The sequence below is a fragment of the Cuculus canorus genome, chromosome 17 (assembly GCF_017976375.1).
Source record: "Cuculus canorus isolate bCucCan1 chromosome 17, bCucCan1.pri, whole genome shotgun sequence".
NCBI classification, from domain to species: domain Eukaryota; kingdom Metazoa; phylum Chordata; class Aves; order Cuculiformes; family Cuculidae; genus Cuculus; species Cuculus canorus.
Genome location: NC_071417.1, coordinates 4,941,014 through 4,959,754, shown reverse-complemented (window position 1 = coordinate 4,959,754; position 18,741 = coordinate 4,941,014). Strand labels below are relative to the sequence as shown.

Here is an 18,741-nt window from a genome sequence, read left to right as displayed (position 1 = left end):
CTTTTAAATACCTTCAGGGACAGGGACTCAACCCCCTCCCTGGCAGCCTCTGCCAGTGCTTGAGAACCCTTTCTGTGAAGAAATTTTTCCTAATGTCCAATCTAAACTGCCCCTGACGCAGCTTGAGGCCATTCCCTGTTGTCCTATCACCGATCACTTGGGAGAAGAGACCAACACCCACCTCTCTACAACTTCCTTGTAGGTGGTTGTAGAAAGCGATAAGGTCTTCCCTTACCAGAAGAATGTTTTCATGAATTGAAAATAGGGATAATCCGCCCACAGTTTTTGTCATGTACAATTTCTGCAAATCCATTTTTTCACTGAGATAGACAAGTTTGGATTTGAAACCCCCCCTCCTCCTGCCCCGCCATAAGAGCTCATATCTGATACAGCATGAGGAATGGCCAAGTATTCTGTTGTTTAAGAGCATCGGTATTTGCAGCAACAAAATTATAATAATACGATACTAAATAATTTAGCAACATCTGTGCAATGCAGCTCTCCGGATTTGGGAATTATTCTGTAAGTTCATTGTGATTATGGAGAATGAATGCCTGAATTTAATGGGAAAAATGCCTCCATTTCAGGAAACTAAAAGATATAGCATCACTCTGTCTATAAAGTGTAAGTGTTGCCGAGTGTGTAGTTTGGTTTAGGTTTCTCTCAGTGTGTCCAAGTCTGCATGTTGAATTTAATGGTGAATCTGGTAAACAGAAAAGAAAAATGAAAATTTGTTTTGTTATTAGCATCCTACTGATTTGGTAAATTTGTTTTTTGTTTTTTTTTTTTTTCCCAGAGCAAACATGTCTTCCTATGAGATCCTGCAGATGGACTTTGAGATCGACAACGCTAGCAGCCTGGCAGGGGCCCAGCAAATTACCTGGCAGGTGGAATACCCTCGAGATGACTCCCTGAGTGAACTGGTGGTTTCTGAGATCTTTGTCAGCCGGACAATGTTTGTGGGAATTGTTCCTCTTGCGATGGTAAGAATCTACTGCAGCTTCTTTTTGCTAAATGTTTCCATTGACTCTTGTTAGTATTCAAGGGGATGTGAACCATTTTATTATATGCTACTTCCTATGCACCTGCTGCAAGTGATTTAAATGCAAAAAATACATTTCAATAATATTTTATTTACCTGATATGCCATAATGGCTCCTTGGAAACCATTTCAGTCTTTTGTGAAAATTCTTTACCGTTTGTGGATTATTGGCCTGGTACATGGAAATAGCTCCTTTGGAGCCATTGTCTTCTGGAGTATAAATGTGACTGCCACGCATGTGCTCTAAGGGTAAATGTTGCAATTAGTTGGGACATTTTCAATGAAATAAATTAGTATGTGTGTGTGGGAAACTTCATTGCTAAACCAAACAACTGGACTGTTTTCTGCTTTGCTTTTCCCCAAAGAGCCGCACAGTCCAGTGAGCTGCAAAGTGTCAATTTAGTAAAAGGTCTCTTTTGAGTTACAGAGAAAGGACAAAATAGTTTCTGGAGATGTAGGTGTCAGCCGTATTTTCCAGGCAGGGTTTAAGATGTACACGTGCAGAAAGCTCGAAGCGAATGGTTTATTTAAAAATTGCAAATATCTCTTCCTAAAATCAAACGCACGTTTTCCAGGAGGGGCCTTTGGCCTACGTTTGGACCTGATGGACTTTTTAGTACTAGAGCTTTAAACTTCCTCAAGACCAGTGATTTCAGTGGGGATATTCTGGTGTGAAATTAGAGAAACATCCGCTGAGCACGGATGTTCCATCCTGGATGTTCATCCAGACAGCCTGGATGAAACAGCCAGAGAGCCTGGATGTTACACCAGTTCCCTCAGAAACACTTTGGAAAATTTTATATCTTTTCTTGTGAACATTTTCCTTTCCTTTCTGAGTTGGTCTGTGCTGGTTTTCTATCTGTTGTACCACATAACCAACAAATATTGTCGTTTCACCCGGTATGACTACTAGATTCTCCTACTAGGAGAAAAGCAAGGACGGATCCTTGTAAAGGTAAACAAGACACTAAATAATTTTAGTTTCCAGTTCCTACTGCCAAAGGCTACACTTACTGGCAGCCCAGTGATACATGAGGAATTACATGCAGAAAAGTCAATAGAGAGTTTTCTTCTAGTGCCTTTTTTTTTCAGCATGTAGGAGATGAAACAAAACTCTCATTGTGTGGAAGAGCTGTTCCCAAGTAAAGATGGTGAATCAGATATAATGGCAGAATATGGTTCATCAACCGTCTCGCACATATCATTGCTGGTTTCAAATGGATAGCGTGGAGTCTGTGCTGTGCACAGTGCCACAGGTATAAAAGAAAAGGAAATCCAACCCAAAAGCCCACTGTGAATGTTGGATCAGAGCTTTGCTGTTGTCTCTGCCAGAGTTTTGCCAGAGTTTCACTTCATCTCTTTGCAGTTGTGGCAGATGTTGGCCACGTTAGCTGCGTCTAAATGTCCTTGGAAAAAAATCTGAGGCTGAACCTGAATTCAAAGTGAAGCCAATCTAATCTCTGACTCTTTGGCACTGTAAAGTAGCCCATGAGTAAAGCAAAAACCATCTTGTTTCGTCCTTAAATGGGGGTCTTGTTGTTTGCTGTTGGATGTGAGCATCCTTGAGTGGCTTGGCCCAAGGCTGACAGGAGATCTGATGGCAGCAGTGGGGCAGGAACAACGGGTTATACATTTGCATTTCTTTCCCTTAATGTTTGCCGGTTTCCGTGCCGCTTCATTTCACAGTCACTGAGTGGTGCAGATTCTGGCACTGCATCACCCAGTCAGAAGCAACAAAAAACTACACTACGCATCATCCTGTGTTCAGAGAAACAAATTCCTGAGGCCCAGGATTCCTAAATGCATTTTAATGTTCATTCCTCTTCAAGATTTGCCAGGCTCACTGGTAAGGCAGTCTCCCTCTGAGTGCAGGTGGTATCTATAAAGGAGGGGTTTGTCATCTCCTGGACTGTGGCCCCCAGAACACCACAGAAGGGTCCAGAAACCAGTGCGTTTCTGTGCCTTTGCCATTGTACCCAACATGAATTACTTGCTCTTCCCTTCCACTGTGCACTGTTTCATTGTAAGCATTTAATGTTTATAGATGAAAACATGGAGTTCCTTGGGAAGTTTGAGCAAAACATTTAGTCCTTTATTTGCAGTGGTGAACGTTTTGACAGCATCAGCAAAACCTCACGGTGTGTCAGTGGTAATGACACCAGCATTTGCATGAAGAAATGCAGCTTGGTGTCACGAACAGGAAAAATTTCTTTCCAGTGAGAAAACTGAGGAGGATTCATTAAGAGCTTAGCGGAAGGGAAATTAGCTGTGAAGTCCTGCAAAACAAAACTAAACTTTAATGTGTGGATCTCTTGCTGTAGGCCACTTTGCTTCTTTTAATAAAAAGACTTCCTCTTCCATTGCTTCTTTTAATAAAAAGACTTCCTCTTCCATGTAGTTTGGAATATCACTGTTCTGTTGCTGCAGCTGGTCATGAGCTTATCTTTGTTTTTCATGCTACTTTCTTAAACAAACAGTAGAAAATCAAAAGAGCCCCCCGAAAATTTATTCTGTAATTGCATTGTGGTGACTCTGGGGACAGCAGTGGGGATATTTTTCTCATTACTAGCTTCCTTTTTTTTGGATAAAAGTATAGGAGACTGCATGGTAAAATTTTATTAATAACCTGATGAAATGAGCTATTGTTTTTTTGGGTTTTTTTTTTTTTTGCTTTAGCAAATTTATGAAGGCCTTAACATCAAATCTCATGCTCCTAACATTTATATTTGGTAGCAAGGCTGAAAAGGGTTTTTTTGGGATTTTTCTAAGTGAAGATACAGCTGGTTTTTGCACATTATGTAGCAAAAAATAGCTCCTTATTAACAGACAATCTTGCTGTAATGAATTTATATTGTGGATTATTTCTGGCTACTTCTTTGGTATCAAACCAGCCGTACATTAATAAGCACTGTTTTGAGATGCAGAGAAGGAAGCAGGGCCAGGGAGAGTCTATAGATGAAATCCTGGCAAGGATGGAACTCATCAGCCATGCTCTGTGCCTGCTCCTAGGATGAGGTTATTGACACGGCTTGGTGAAAGAACACCATGATAAACTGCAATGCCTGTATTCTGTGACTGAAAAGGAACTGAGATCTTTGATCTTAAGCTTTGATAGGATTTTAGAAAGTCAGTGGAAACTTGTCAGCTTGTAAGGAAAGCAGAAATACTTAATGTGGCAAAACTAACTGTTCTTCCGTCTGTATGATAAATGTAAAAATAGGGTGGGTTTCTTGGGGGGAGCATGTATTTTTTGGAGCAAGGACTAAAATGCAATCTTGGAATATTGGGAATTCCTCCTATCTATCATAGAATCATACAATTCTCCGTATAATAAATCTCAGTGTTATTTATTGCAAAATTCAGTGTATTCAAATATGTAAATAAATAAAACATTTGCACTAATGAGAGAAAACAAAATTGCATATTGAAAGCGAGCCTGCTTTCTGCATCATCTGACAGTTCTCCCCAAATCCTTGAGCTCCTTCTAATTGAAACATCCAGTTTCAGCAACTGCACAGGGATAGACAGTTGGGATTTTCAAGGAAACTACATCCAGATGGAAACAGCACAGTCTAGTAATTTAGGATTTGCTGGGAGAGCAGCAAAGACTGGGTGAGCAACACAGACTGTGCATGGTAGGAAAGTGCGCAGAGAGGGTCGTGTGGAAATGCAGACCATCCTTGGCTGGCGTGGCAAAGGAAAGAGAAAATATCAAGATGAGCAATCACAACTGCGTGCAGCCTACACCTCCCTCAGGAGCTGATTTGGATGACAGCTGTGATAACCCCATTGCTGCTGGAAGGGTCAACTTTCTTTGTGGAATTGTTCTGATAGCTCTGCCTGTGAATCGGATACCTGCTGAGAGGCTTCAGTCCTGTAGCACTTATTATAGAGGAGCGCAATGGGGAATGCTCTTGTTAAGCTCTACGATCACTCCCAGCTGTTGACAAGAGTGTGGAAAGGGAAGCGACCCAGGCTGTGTGTGTACAGCTGGTGTAGCATGGGAAAACACATTCAGTTTTATTTGAGTAATGCTTGGAGTCGTGGAAGGACATAAAGTGTCTTTCAACCTGTGTCCCCTCTTCCCAACCAACTCCCCTAGTTTTTGTTCAGTCCAACCGTGGCCTTGTCCCCCCTTAGCAGGTGACAACGGCACCAATTCAAAATCAATTCAGAGTGCAAAGCGCTCATTGTCTCACTGGCACTGTTTCCAGCCTTACACAGAGTCTGATCCCAGATGGGATTGCTGGGTGCATTTTACGCCATTTTAGAAACAGATTCTTTATTGTGTCTAGTAGTCAATGCTCCTTGACTTATGCTGAGATGAACACACAAGATTCCAGGTCTCGCATTCCTATCCTACCTAGCCTTTCTTTTATAAACTAGCTGATCTCCCAAAGTGCTTATGCCAACAGCCTGCAGGTTTTTTTCCTGGAAGGTTCTTTTTCTGTAGATGAGGCTAGATCAGAAAATTCACCTCTTCTGAGCATAGAAGTTGCATATATGCATAGTTGTCCTCTTGTGTTGCTATAGAGGTAGAAACATATATGCATTGAGACAAGGTGTCTTACGACAGCCAGATATAAATATGTAGGGAAATCAATGATTCTTTCTTAGCTGCCTTTTTTCAGATTGCTTTAGAAGCGGTCAGTGAAATTTTAAGTTCTTTGGACAACAGGCTGAGAACACACTGAGCTCAAGACATTGCAACCTCTGAAATTCTTCAGAGTGCTGCTGTTTGAATGCCAGGAGCTGTGCAGTGAGGTTCCTGTTAGGGGGGACAGTGGGGCAGAAAAATGAATTAAACCATCTAAGTGAGTGTATTCCTCTGTAAGTACAACTTTGCAAATTACTCTAAATTAATTTTCTGAGAACTGTGGCACATAAGTGAAGATGCATTGTCGTGTAACGGCTGGAGCATTTTCTGATAGCTGAAAGGGATTGGGTGGGCCTGTTTACATAGTGAAAATAAATAAATGCAAAGTTCTAAAACTCCACACAAGTTAACAAATTTTTCCCTTAGATACTCTACCATTATTATTATTTATGTAATGTTTTATATTTCCAGAAAACTTTACAGATGTTAATTAGTTAGACCTGCATAAACCAAGCTTCATAAGAATGGAAAATTAAATATAAACTAAGTCACTCTCACTCGGTTTTACCTGTTTCTGAATGATTTGTAAGTCATTTCTCATACTCCTAAAGGCACTTTTTCAGGCACTTTAAAAAATCCTACACTATTATCACTTTTTATCTCAAAAAATTTGGTTAGAAAAGAGGCAGCATTTATACCGCCATGAACTAATGACAGCACAGATGAGTGGCTTTGAAGAATCTAAAAGGTGTTTTATCACCTAAAGCTGTGCATAACTGTTTAAGCTGATTTAATTCAGGTAAAAACGCATGGAAGGGAGGATTACTCCCTTAATTTGCAGCCTATTTAGAAGGCGAAATATTTGACTCCTGGAGGTTTCCTTGGAGGAGCAGAGGAGTGTTTAGTTTTGTCTAAGCTTTTACCATAAGATAAAAGAAAAAGGTTGAGAAATTTTACCTCTAGAAAATGAATGTGACTGAAGACTGTACCGAGGTGGCTGTTGTGGAGGTAGCGTGCAGGCTCCTTGCTTAAGCATTACTGCACTGTCCTCTTTGCAAGATACAAACGCATCCCTAAACACCTTTGAGGATCTGGGGCCGGCTGTTCAGCTCAACATTCCACAATGCACTGAGTGTCAGATGAAGATGGCAGCTGCATTGCTCCTGTGAGGCTTATCTTGTTTACTTTTTGACAATGAAGTTCTCTGATAATTGATTCTTCCAACATCTGTTGTACAGATTAACATGTGGAACTAATGGCCCCAAAAGTAGAAGGTGATCCATTTTCATCATGTTGAGTAGAATAACAGATCAAGGTGAGGAGGTGGAACACAACCACATTTGAAGATCTTTTTGGTTCCACTATTTTGATACGTTACCAAATATCAGGAAAAGAATCTCCCTTCTGATATCACAGCGACTAACTCCAGACGCGCAGGTGGTTATTTTAAAATCGCTTTTATGGCATTGATGTAGGGTGCAAGTTGTGAATCTGGTTGATGTCTAATGCATTCGAAGGTGTGTTTAAGGCATCCAGCAGATCTGCCAGAACACTATAAAGTTGGATCTAATCTAGATGGCTTGATTTGTCTTAATAGAATAGGCTTGCAATGTAATGATCTCGTGAAGTGGAAGTGTATGTCCTACTAAATACAGAACCTGATAGCACAGGTAAATTTGTTCTATCCAGTGGTGATACAATTCTCACAGTTCTCTCTCTTGTTCTGAATAGATGTTAACCTCCAATTTCCATAGTTATGGAAAGCATACCTGGTGGCAGGGTAGTCAGCAGAGTCTGACTCCTGGGGTACAGGAAACAAACACTTCGCCGGCTTTGAGCCTGTCATCCAGCTTTCTGTCACAAATAAATGTGATTGGATTAATCTGTTATCTATCTAACAGTTGGGATAAAAGGAATAATAAGAAAATAAAAGTCCAGGTCTTTTAGAGAGTTTCTAGGCAACGAGGAACTTAGTCAAAGTAAAGAACAAGACATTGAAGAGATATATTTTAACTGTTTTTTTGTAAGAAGGCTCCAGCTGAGGCTGAAGGCTTGAGGAACAATAGGTTTAATAATAGATGAATATCTATCATTCTCTTTTTATCTAGGAAAATGATGGCTTGGTCTGTGACTGGCAGCACTGATGTTTTAGATATATGTGCTACAGGTCCTTTCTTCTATAGTAATAGAATCGTAATTCTTAGACTGTCATTATTCTAAAGTGTTTTCCAAATGCAACGATCAATATTTCACCAGGGCTCTGAGCTCCTCAGCCTGAAATATTTCTGTATATCCTACAAGTATTTAATCTATGTCTTCAAAAATCTTGTTTCTTCCCCAAAAATGTAATCTATTGATTGACTAATGGTTTACTAATGCTGTGAATCACTTAGAAGCACAGATGGCTGTATGGTTTCTTTTAAATTGGAGGCTGAATAATAGCATCTCCAGTTGCTGCGGGCAAATGTACTGACAAGAACACCCGAGAAAATTGTCCTTAAAGATACCTGTTTCTTTAACTCAGGATGAAAAGGAATTGCTGAGTGCAATGTTTTGCATATAGAAAAAGTGGGAATGCAGGGTGAGGGTGGTTTCGTTGTTTTGTTTGGGTTTTTTTATTGTACTTCTAGCTTTGGCTGTGAGGTATCTAGTGAGGAACAGGAGGGGAAGTGCGGTTTGGAATGAATGCCACCAAATCCTCATTTTCAGTGGAAGTGGCATGGCTTTGTGCTCTTCTTCATGGAGAGTCTACCATTGTCATACTCGTATATCTTTCCCAGTAATGGCTGCGTGCCGTTCCAGTTTAAAGGCTCAATTAAAAACATACAATATTTTTGTGGGAAGATTTTCCAAAAATGATTGACTGCCTTAAAAAAACTCTTTCAAAAATATTTGAGTTTGTCTGCCCTGCGTAAAAGAGGCAGGAATTGGGAGTGCCTGGATTGTGCTGGGAATGTTGTCAGATGCCTGGAAAGCAGTAGTCTCCCTGTGCAAGCCCTTAAGCAAACTGAGGTTCTGGCACAAACTCAAGACAGATTCATGTGCATCCACATCCAGCTGTGATATGCAGCGGTTCTCCATGCTAAGCGACGCCTGTGTGACCCTCTAGTTAAATAAGCAGTCATTTTAAAGCTTAGAAATGATGTGTTTCTTGGTACTACTCCTCATGTTTTGTAGCTTTTGCCCATGAGTCTGCTCAGCTTACGTCCTGTTCCATTATTCAGATTCTGCCATGGCTTTCATTCATGAGGATTCTTGTGCCCTTCTTTGGAGAAAAGATTTCTTCTGTGCATTCATTTTAATTCAGTATAAGTTAAGAGATGTGAACTAATGCGAATTTGAGTGTCTGTGTTCCTACACAGAGTGCTGTTGAATCTAAAAAAGGGGTGTTTAAAAATTTAATAAATAAATAAATAAATAATTTTTCCTACAGAAATAATTTTTGCTAATGGCAATAAAGCTTCTGTTTAAACACATGTCAAGAGGGAAGTTGACCCAGACATAGAAAGAAGCTTACCTTCACCTTAAACTAAAATAAGAAAAAGTCAAGCTTTTGCAGCCTTTCTTCATTCTCTCTGGAGTCAGTTATAAAACCCCAGAATGCTTCATCTTTGGGCGTCAAAAATACCTGAATAGGATCAGTCATTTCTAGCAAACCCAGATGATTTATACATTTTTTAGAGTCTGGTTAAAATGTATTTATGTGCAAAATGTCCCATATGTGCTTATCCATTGCATTTAATGTGTATTACTTACTTGCGATAATTTTGACCTTTGGCCTTGCAGTTCCCGTTAAATTACACAGTGCATCTATTTTGCGGTACATGCAAAGTGAACTGTACAGAACACGATTCTGACATTCACAAAGTTTATCATTTCATAGGAAAAGTATTTCAAAGTAAATTCAATGTAGAGTACATCTTCATCCTAGAAATATGCGGGATGACCAAGATTGTTTTAAAACTAAAACCAGAATCTGTGACTCCCAGATCTGAGTGTGAATTTTCACATTAATTCTTGGGAGCAGTATTGAAGCCTTGAGATTCACTAAAACCCCACACTGGAAGGATTGATTTTAAACTCAAAGCAAATTAAATACTGTGGAAGGAATATAGAATAAGAAAAAATAAATTCTTTGGTATTATTGTATTTCTCATGCCCCGTAGGAGGGTTTTATGTCTCTGTAGCACAGATAGTATCTTCTACAATTATTACCATCCTCAAATTAATCGTCATAGAGAATTAAGTGGTTTTGTTTTGTAAGGCTGTTCTGACAACCACAGGGTGAATTTTGTAGAGAAAGAGGAAGTTTTAAAAGATTTCTTGAAACGTATCAGCAAAAATAGAAACGACTGAAAACTGTATTAAGTTTGATCCTTTGGAATACGCTGGAGGAAGAATGGGTGGGAAGCGCATGTCACAAGGAGAGTAACATGGGGCTTTGCTCTGACTGAACAAAGCCGGGAGATCTCAACATGCTTCGTGAACAGACATTCAGAAAAGTTATTTTGGATTGATCCAAATTGTTTAACAGTGGAAAAACATTTTTCTTTGTAAAACTGAGATGTTTGGTTAAATTTGGTTAAAAAATGTGCCAATATTTAGTTTTGAAAAAACGCTTTATTTTTCTTAAGTGATAACGCCCCATTCTGAATATGGCAGAGAAGGAGCATTTTGATAATATCAACCTTCTTTCTTGATGTTCTTCTGAAAATAGGATTGCAGCCAAATTGCTTCAATTTCGTGAAGTGTTTCAGTTTTAACTGAACTGTATTTTTCCAAAGGATATAGCATTTTTTCCTGTTCAATCTCATTCTGGGCATCTGAACTAGGTCTTGGAATTGCTCAGTGTGAACCATTATCCTTTTTTTCCCTCTGCTCAGTTAAATACGCTCTTCCATTTAATTTTGATAGTAAAAGAGAAACAAAGCAGAAGAGAATTTACTATTGGTGGGACAAAAATAATAGCACTTTGAGTGTTTCCATGAAAGCAATGTGACATAACAAATTTTAAGAAGCTCTGTGAATACTATTAATATTTATGATACACTCAAGAAAACAGCTATTGTGTGCCACATCCATCAAAGATAAGAATTGTATTCAACTGTGTTGAATGATAAACATTGAATGACAATAGCTAGAGATTATATGAGGGATTTCATACTCATGTTTTATGCCTGCTTGAGTAAAAGCACCATGTTATTCCACTGTAAACCAATAATTTTCTTTCATCAAATTAGATACACTTGCTGATACTTGTTACAACCGTAGTCCAAAATATTAACGAATATGCAGGGTGTGCTGATGCCAAGTGTTTCAGAGATCCTGTTGCAAGCTACTCAGGATCAAGTCCTAAAGGCAGCATTTTCCGCTAATCCTCCTCTTGGAAATAATTCTGAAGCTTACCAAATTGCAGTGATTTGACCACATATTGCTAGCTGTTTGCAGTTTGGATGAATGCTGGCGATTACCCCATGAAACAAAGGCCCTTCCAGCATATCAAGCTGGCTTTTTATATTCCCTCTTTCTCTTTAAAAATGTTCCATCTCGCCACGACCAGGAATGGGGCAGAATTGCCTGTGCTGTGAGAACCCTGCTCTGACCCCGCACTAGCATCTGTCTCTAGATAATGTGGTCAGAAACATCTGAAGTCTGGCATTGCTTTTCTTCCTTGTCATCAATGTAAAACGCAGTTTCAGAACTAATTAATGATCATCCAGGCAAGCAACTGCAGGGGAGAGATAAAGGGGACATCTCTCCCCACTCTTGCTCTTCAACACTGCACGTCTCCTCCCTGTGCCGTGTGGCCATGCCTGGCAAGCTGCATGGCCTCGTCCTCCCCCGCTCCCGGTCGATGCTGTGTCTGCTCCAGTGATTAATCTCTTTCTTTGACGCAGAGGCTGCATACATTGCCACTTCCATGTTCTTTCTGCCCTGCCTTCTTATTAAAAGTGTAATGCTCTGGAGGTATTTCTTTGTGAGGCTCAGATTTATGATGCCTGAGTTCTGCACTGCACACCCCCATCTTTGGAAAGAAACTAATTCAGAGCTGATTGACAATTACCTGTAGCAGCTGTGTTTAAGTGTTTCTAAATAACACTGTATTTGGAGCAGTTAACACACTCTCCATTTATCAAGGGTAGGAGGACATCCAGGTGTTTTTGTGATCTTGGGTCTTTGTGATCCGTGTGGAGAGTTACTATTCTTAGGAAACCCTCTCCAAGGATGCATGGACACTAAATTCTTGTTAGTAGTAAGTGGTTCCGATAATAAATGTGCAGAGGAAAATGCTAAGAGGTGCTCTTCTGCCGAGCTGCTATGACTGCTGCCTCTGGAAGGCTGTTTGGTTGCCTCTGTTCCTCTAGGTTTGTTTCTCTATCTTTATGAAAAATTTGCCGATGGGAGTTTGCTACAAGCTGATGGAGGGATCCCTTGACAGACTATCAAGAGTGGAAGAGCCTCCTGCAGGCCAGGAATCAGGGCACAGTGAACCTCTTGAGTGATTGCAACAGCCAGTCTGAAAGGATTTTTATGAGCTGTACAGACCATTAACAGGACCCATACTGGGGAAACACAGTGTTCTGGATGGAGCTACAAAGCTTTTACTTTGTCTACCTCCAATAAGACTCTTCTTGTTCCTTAACAATTATCCAATAATTTGGCTCATCTATATTTTTTTTCCAGAGTGCTCATTCTGGTTTTATTGCCAATTAACTTAGCATTCTAGTTTTGATCTACAGCTGATTGGCCAGTAATTTGAACTAAAGACCTTATCAAAAGGGCATCATTTGTAAAGCAGAGAAGAAATCTCAGAGATACTGAAATTCCTGTTAATTAAATCAGCACGTGATTATAATGAGCACACGTGAACAAAATTATGTTTGTTTTTGAGCTGTTCTGCTAGCTGGAGAGTAAGTCTTATTAGGACTATTAAATTGTCAGCCTGTGTTTATAAGATGTACAGTGAACTGAGGCCCTTCTGCATGAATTAATTTTGTATTGTGTATATATGTACGAATGATACATATAGTTCTTAGCTTTTGTAAACAAACCATGTTGTTTCCAAGCAGATACTGAACTATATTTCTTATGTATGTGTTGCACTGAAAGCTTTTCTTTTCAAATGGTCATTTCTATTTAAGGCGACTCTTGTTCAAAGCTGGAATTGACCTTAATGTAATTACTTCTGATTTACATGGCCCCAGTATTAGTTAGGCTTAAGGATTATTTAAAATGTAATTGCTATTTTTTAAATTCAATTAAAATAGCATCATGAAGATGAGGCAGAGCAGCAATTGGAGCGCTTCAGAAGTTGTAATGTAGCCTATAGGCAGCAATTGTGCATAAAGAAATTTCTTCCAAAGGTACCTCAGCTTTACTGCTAAGCTTCAGCTTTATTAAGATAATCAAGACACTCCGGCATGGTGCTTTGGGACAGCCTTGTAATAATATTCTGTGTGACTCTGCCTCCTCTGAAGCAGGAAGGCAAAGCTGCATTTTGTACTGCTTGGTGCTTGTCTGAGCTCTTTCAAGATCAGTCCAGGGCAGAAGACAGAACACCTTCATGGGCATGGCAGGAGCGAGGGCATCAGCATCAATGAGGGCAGAGAGGAGCAGATGCTGCAAATTCCAGGTTCTTTGAGAGATAATAAATATATTCCCTACTGTAGCTACAGGAAGAAATGGATCTGGAGAATTGCAAGGGATGAAATGTTGGTACCGTGCTGAAGGCTGTGGACAAGGATGGGTAGAAGCTGATAGAGTTTTGCATAATCTTTGGGACCTTCTAATTCTGGGTTGGTAAATACATTGAAATGGCAGTAACTCTTGTCATTCCAGCTTGCTTTTCACAGCTTCTGGGAATACAACTGCCCAAAACCTCAATGCCATGAGACCAGTACTGGCGTGGCTCCTGTACTGGGGTCTGGGAGAGAGTCCAAACCCACTCTTCTCAATTCTTGCAGAGGAAGAACCTTGCCCTAATGTACGCCCTTATCACTGTTAGAATTTGCTGCAGCTGCTTGTGAAGTCTTCCAGTAAGGTTGTAAGAAAGAGTAGGAGGGAAAAGGAAGAAAATATAATCCAGAAATCGCACTTCATTCAATCCTTTTCCTGCATGTCCTTCTCTTTGTGTTGTTTTAATGTGTTTGGGAGCAAGTTAATTCCTGGAGTGTTGACTTGACTCTGAAAGAGGAGGCACCACAAGAATTGAAGTTTGATAGGAAGAAAATGCAGAGCCATTTGGACACTGTAGCATTTTTGGTGTTGGTTTAACAGTCTTGATACTTCGTGTTACTATAGAATTAAGTGACAAGCAGAATATTTGGTCTCTGTCCTTTGTTAGTGTGTTGTTTCTTCCTTACAGCGTGGATGACAAAATGCATTTGATCTGCTGCAGAGTTAAAAACACTCATTGTTTCACCCTCCATTTTGAAGCTCACCTAATGAAGAACAAATTTCAAAGGGAAAATATCCCATTAAATTCTGTGTCAGAACAGGAAGCTGTAATGCTTGTTTAGCTTTTTGCCTCTAGATTGCCAGCTCAAATCTAAATCTAATCTGCTGGTAGAACTCAGAAATGTTTCCCATGCAATATTGTCTGGTTTCCAGGGACCAGCGATCTGTGTTAAAAGCACAACTGCAGCCCTACGAGTGTGATAGCCCCATCACTGTGAAGTACTGCGAGGCATATTTATAGAATTTGAGATAAGATTTTCAAGAGCATCTCATGGCTGGATTTCTGAAAGTCATTAAGACATCAGGTATTGCAGGTAGTCACTTCATGGGATTTTTGAATGGACCTTGATTTTAGACATCTCTCTGCAAATTGTGGCTCTTATAGATAATAAAGAAGGGTATTTTTAGTGTCCTTTCCGTGAGTTCTGTGTGTCCAAGTCCGCCCAGTTACGCCCTGGCGCTTCAGAGGAGCATCCTGGAAGGTGGTGGGATGCAGGAGCTTCCTAGTGAGGCTAGTGCCGAGAAGGGGAAAGGGAGTGCATCTTACGTGGTGCTGGGCAATATCTTTTAGTCTAGTAGTAATGTTGCAGAGATTTTGAGAGTACATAGCTGAAGATGATAACGAGAAACACAATTACCTGTGTTCCTTTCAGCCAAATGACACATTTTCCAAGTGTTCCCCCAGTTCAGCTATTGCTTATCCTTCTCCCTTTGCTTGTGGGGTTCTAAACACAAAGCGAGGATGATGTACTTCCTACTTCATCACTAGTTTGTGGACTCCGAGGAGGAGCCTGCTCTCAGTCTCTCATTTTGAACCTTTCCTACTCACAAAATGGGTATAACTTTAATGCTTCGGACAAGGGAAGGCTTGGGGTCCACCCTCTCTTGCAGTTACTCTTCTAGAAGTTTGTAAGGACTGATGCTGTTGGGCAACAGCAGCGGCTCAAATGAATAGAAAGAACGAAATAACGCATAGTAAAAACGATTGTGTTTAAATCTACAGTACAGTTAAAAGTACTATGATAAATTCCTGGAAACACATGCGTACTTGAGCTTTTGTAGAACAAAAAATAGCATTCACATACATTCACATTTATGGGTTATTTTCAGTTGTAAAGTTGCCATTTAAAATTTACAACTAGTTATTGCTTATAAGTTGTATTCTTAATCACATAACTTATACAACAAAATGAGCTGCAAACTGGGTGGTTTTTCGTTTTTAGTTTTTTGGGTTTTTTTTTTTAAGAGCACTTTTGCATTGTTGCTGGTTACGTGATTATGTGCTCAAGGGAAAAAGTAACAACAATCCCAATAGAGTCCCTACCTTATATCCCATAATGTGAATTTCAAAACATAAATTAGAATAGCTTTGTTTGGTGGAAAAATATTCAGGTTAAGAGTTACGCATAGAAAATAGTCGTGATAGATGAGTACATTTTCAAGTTTTCCTAACTGGTCATGATCAATTCACAAGGAGGAAAAGGAATGCAAAATTCATCTAATACATTATTCATGATATTCACTTAGCTATAGCTAGCAGTGAATTGTCTAGACAGTAATTACTAATTTTTAACCTATGTATGTTCACATAACGCTATTCTGTGAATAGCTTCAGTATACAGTGGCTTGAGGTAATAGTGATGGATGTAAGTCAACTAGCAGGTGATTTTAATTGGCAAATTATATTGGATTTTTCTATTGAACTTCCATAAAACATTATATAAATATTGAATCTTCTTAATATTTTTCTCCAGCTGAAAATATAGGCACACAGCGTTCTGTGCTAATTTGATCAGTGGATAAGCAAACATCCTTCACTGGTTTTAATTCTCCTGTAAAATTCCACCAGAAAACATTAAATTGGGAATACAGCAAGAATCTATAAGGAGTCTGATATAATAACAGCGTTTTCCATTTCAGTGATGATTTTCCGCTAACTAGTTTGTGTGGCTCCTCGGGGAGGTTTCCTGTCTATCTGTTGCGGTTTACTGGCATGCTGTAATACACTCCTGATGGCTCAAGGAGCAGAATCCTTACTCCTTCCCCTTTATTGCTATGGCAAAAAGTCAAGACTTTGGGGGGGATTCCCTTCGTTTCCTAGGTGATGCAAAACCTCCGCAGTGACGGATCTCACCTCCTGCTTAGCTCGCGGCTGCCTGGAGGATGTGGCTGCTGGGATTTGGGTCGTGCAGCTGGTGCTTGAAAGAGGACCTGGGAACAGTTTCACAAGAAGATAGCTGGCCACTGCTGTTGGCAAGCTGGTGGTCCCACAGCTCTGTCAGCACTCAGCAGCAGCACAGATCTGTGCTTCTGGTTGTCATTTCTCTGGGTGTGACAGTGAAGAAAGCAGGCTTTTAAATTCCTCTTGATTCTTTTTTTTTTTTTCAGAAATCTCTATTACTATTACAGTTATTTAGAGAAGAGTTGGATTGACGATAAAGCAGAAAATCATAATCTCAAATGGATTTGTTATTGAAGTTTGTACCCTGTGGATTAATTGCAAGTTAGTAATTTTGTGGTGCTCAACTGCTCTCAGTCGACCAGAAAATGTCATTTATAAAGCTCTTCCGTTTCATGAAGGCTAACTCGCCTTAAGAGAAAAATACCAGGAAACCAACACAAACGGTTGGAAATAATGCAGAAAGTAGGACATTGTAAAGGAATGTTTGCATAAAATTTTGGTTTTGTGTATGTTGGTTTAAGCTCCGTGCTTCAGGGTATAGCTTATAGAGAGGGGCATTAAAAACTAAGCACGTGTAGCTCCCATTAACGCTAATAGAAGTTCTGATTCTGACTTCCTGTGTGCTTAATGTTATCTTAATGCAATTTGATTTGATATTTAATTGCAGTAATTTGATTAATGGTTCTGTAAATAAAAAGGCTAAGTTGTGCCCTCCTACATGCGGAGATATGCACAGCAAGCAGCTCTAGTGGCTCCTGTGAGACTTAAATGTATGTGTGTAACAGCAGAACTTAACCCTAAGGACGTATGATAAAATGCCCAAATCCCAGAAAGGTGCTGTAATGGTGTTGGCACTGGAAATGTTACAGGATTAGTTCAAGCTTTCAGGAGGAGAGTGGCATTTAAAAACCAAACCTACAGATTTCTCTCTATTACTTGTCAATGTGATAGGTCACAGAATTGCTTCCTGATGTAACAGGATTGCATTTACAATAGTTTACAAAGACTTTGTTATTAATAAAAGCTGTTATTAATTGGATAACCTGCTATTAAAATTGTTAAGAGAATCCTATTGGCTCAATGGGTTAATTAAAAGCCAGAGCTTATAGGCATTTATAATCCTTCTATTGATGTGCCTATAACCTTCTCTAACACATGCTACTCGTGTCTGTCGCACACTTAAAATGCCTAATAAATATTGATTAGTCTTCCTTATAAACCATTTATAAATAGAAGCATGTAGTATAAAATGTAACCTAAAATCATTAAGGCTGCATGGTGCGCAAGTTAATAGTAGCAATCGTGAAAAATTAGGGAGCGCATGAATTAACAGAATTGTATTCATTAACCATTTTCTTTGTACAAGATCATGTACTTGAAGTCCCCCATCGAAGTCAGGGATCTTCTATAGCATCTATTGAAGATTTTGCTCTTTTAAAAAATCTGTTTATATACAAGAGGTGACATAATGCAACTTCAGATGTACCAGGCAACCGAATTATTTTTCCATGTTTTTTGAGGATGGAGTAGAGCTGTGTAAACTATAGCTCCAAATATTTATGCAAAGGAGGAGCAAAAAAATTATGCAAAAAATACATGCATCATGTATTCGTGTGTGGAAGAGGTCCACATTCCCTGATATTGCTGCTGTGAAATGCATAGATATCCTGCTGGCATTAATGGAATTATACCATATTCTCTATATAATAAATCACAGACAGCTGTTTGTAAGTCAGCCCTCAAAACCATACCAAATTCAGCGTAAGTACCATCCCACTTCAAGCATAATTGCCCACTGTTAAATTTGGAGGTGACTCATATTTATGTCCCTTTAAATCCATACCTGTTATAAGTGAAATCTGAGTAAGACTCGCTGCCCCAGTTTGCCTCGCCCTGAGTTTGCGTTGCCATTTAATTTAATATCATTACAAATACTCCTGACTTGTGCTTTAAGAGTAGTTTTAAATGGCACTTGACCCCTAAGGACAGACCAGATTTGTGTGTACCACCGTTCTCTTGTGATTAACAGGATATTTAGATAGGCTAGAGCCAACTCTGGTCCAAAGTCTGATGTACTCTGGAAGCCTACAAAACACTGACATTGAGTGTGGGAATGACAAGTACAAAAACCCCAGGCAATAACAGCAATCAGCAGGACTTTTTGTTATGCAAAGGAAAAAAATCAGATAGATGGAAACAACAATAAACCAGCGACGATTCAAAGTGCTTTCTTTCAAAGCATCTCTTGCAATTTCCAGCTGCCTCCCTTCTTTGTTACATCGCACTTCTCAGATAAACAGCAGAATTGGTCAGACTCTTACTTTGCCTTTGCAGTTTTCACTCATTATTCAGTGTCTGTACCTGACCCCCAGCTCTTAAAAGCCCAACAATTAAGCCAATTCCAAAGAGGATTACAATTGAGAATCAGAGCGTATAAATGTGATTTAGCATGGAGTGCTGAGG

At 39.6% G+C, this 18,741-nt stretch overlaps 1 protein-coding gene across 1 annotated transcript in view; it reads left to right on the top strand.

Moving 5' to 3' along the window:
• Window positions 1–18,741, top strand: part of TMEM132B (transmembrane protein 132B) — a 260,407-nt gene that overhangs the window by 176,922 nt on the left and 64,744 nt on the right. Inside the window, exon 4 of the mRNA XM_009555727.2 lies at window positions 797–983. Within this exon, the coding sequence (XP_009554022.2) occupies window positions 797–983 (187 nt within the window). The remainder of the gene's footprint in view (window positions 1–796; window positions 984–18,741) is intronic.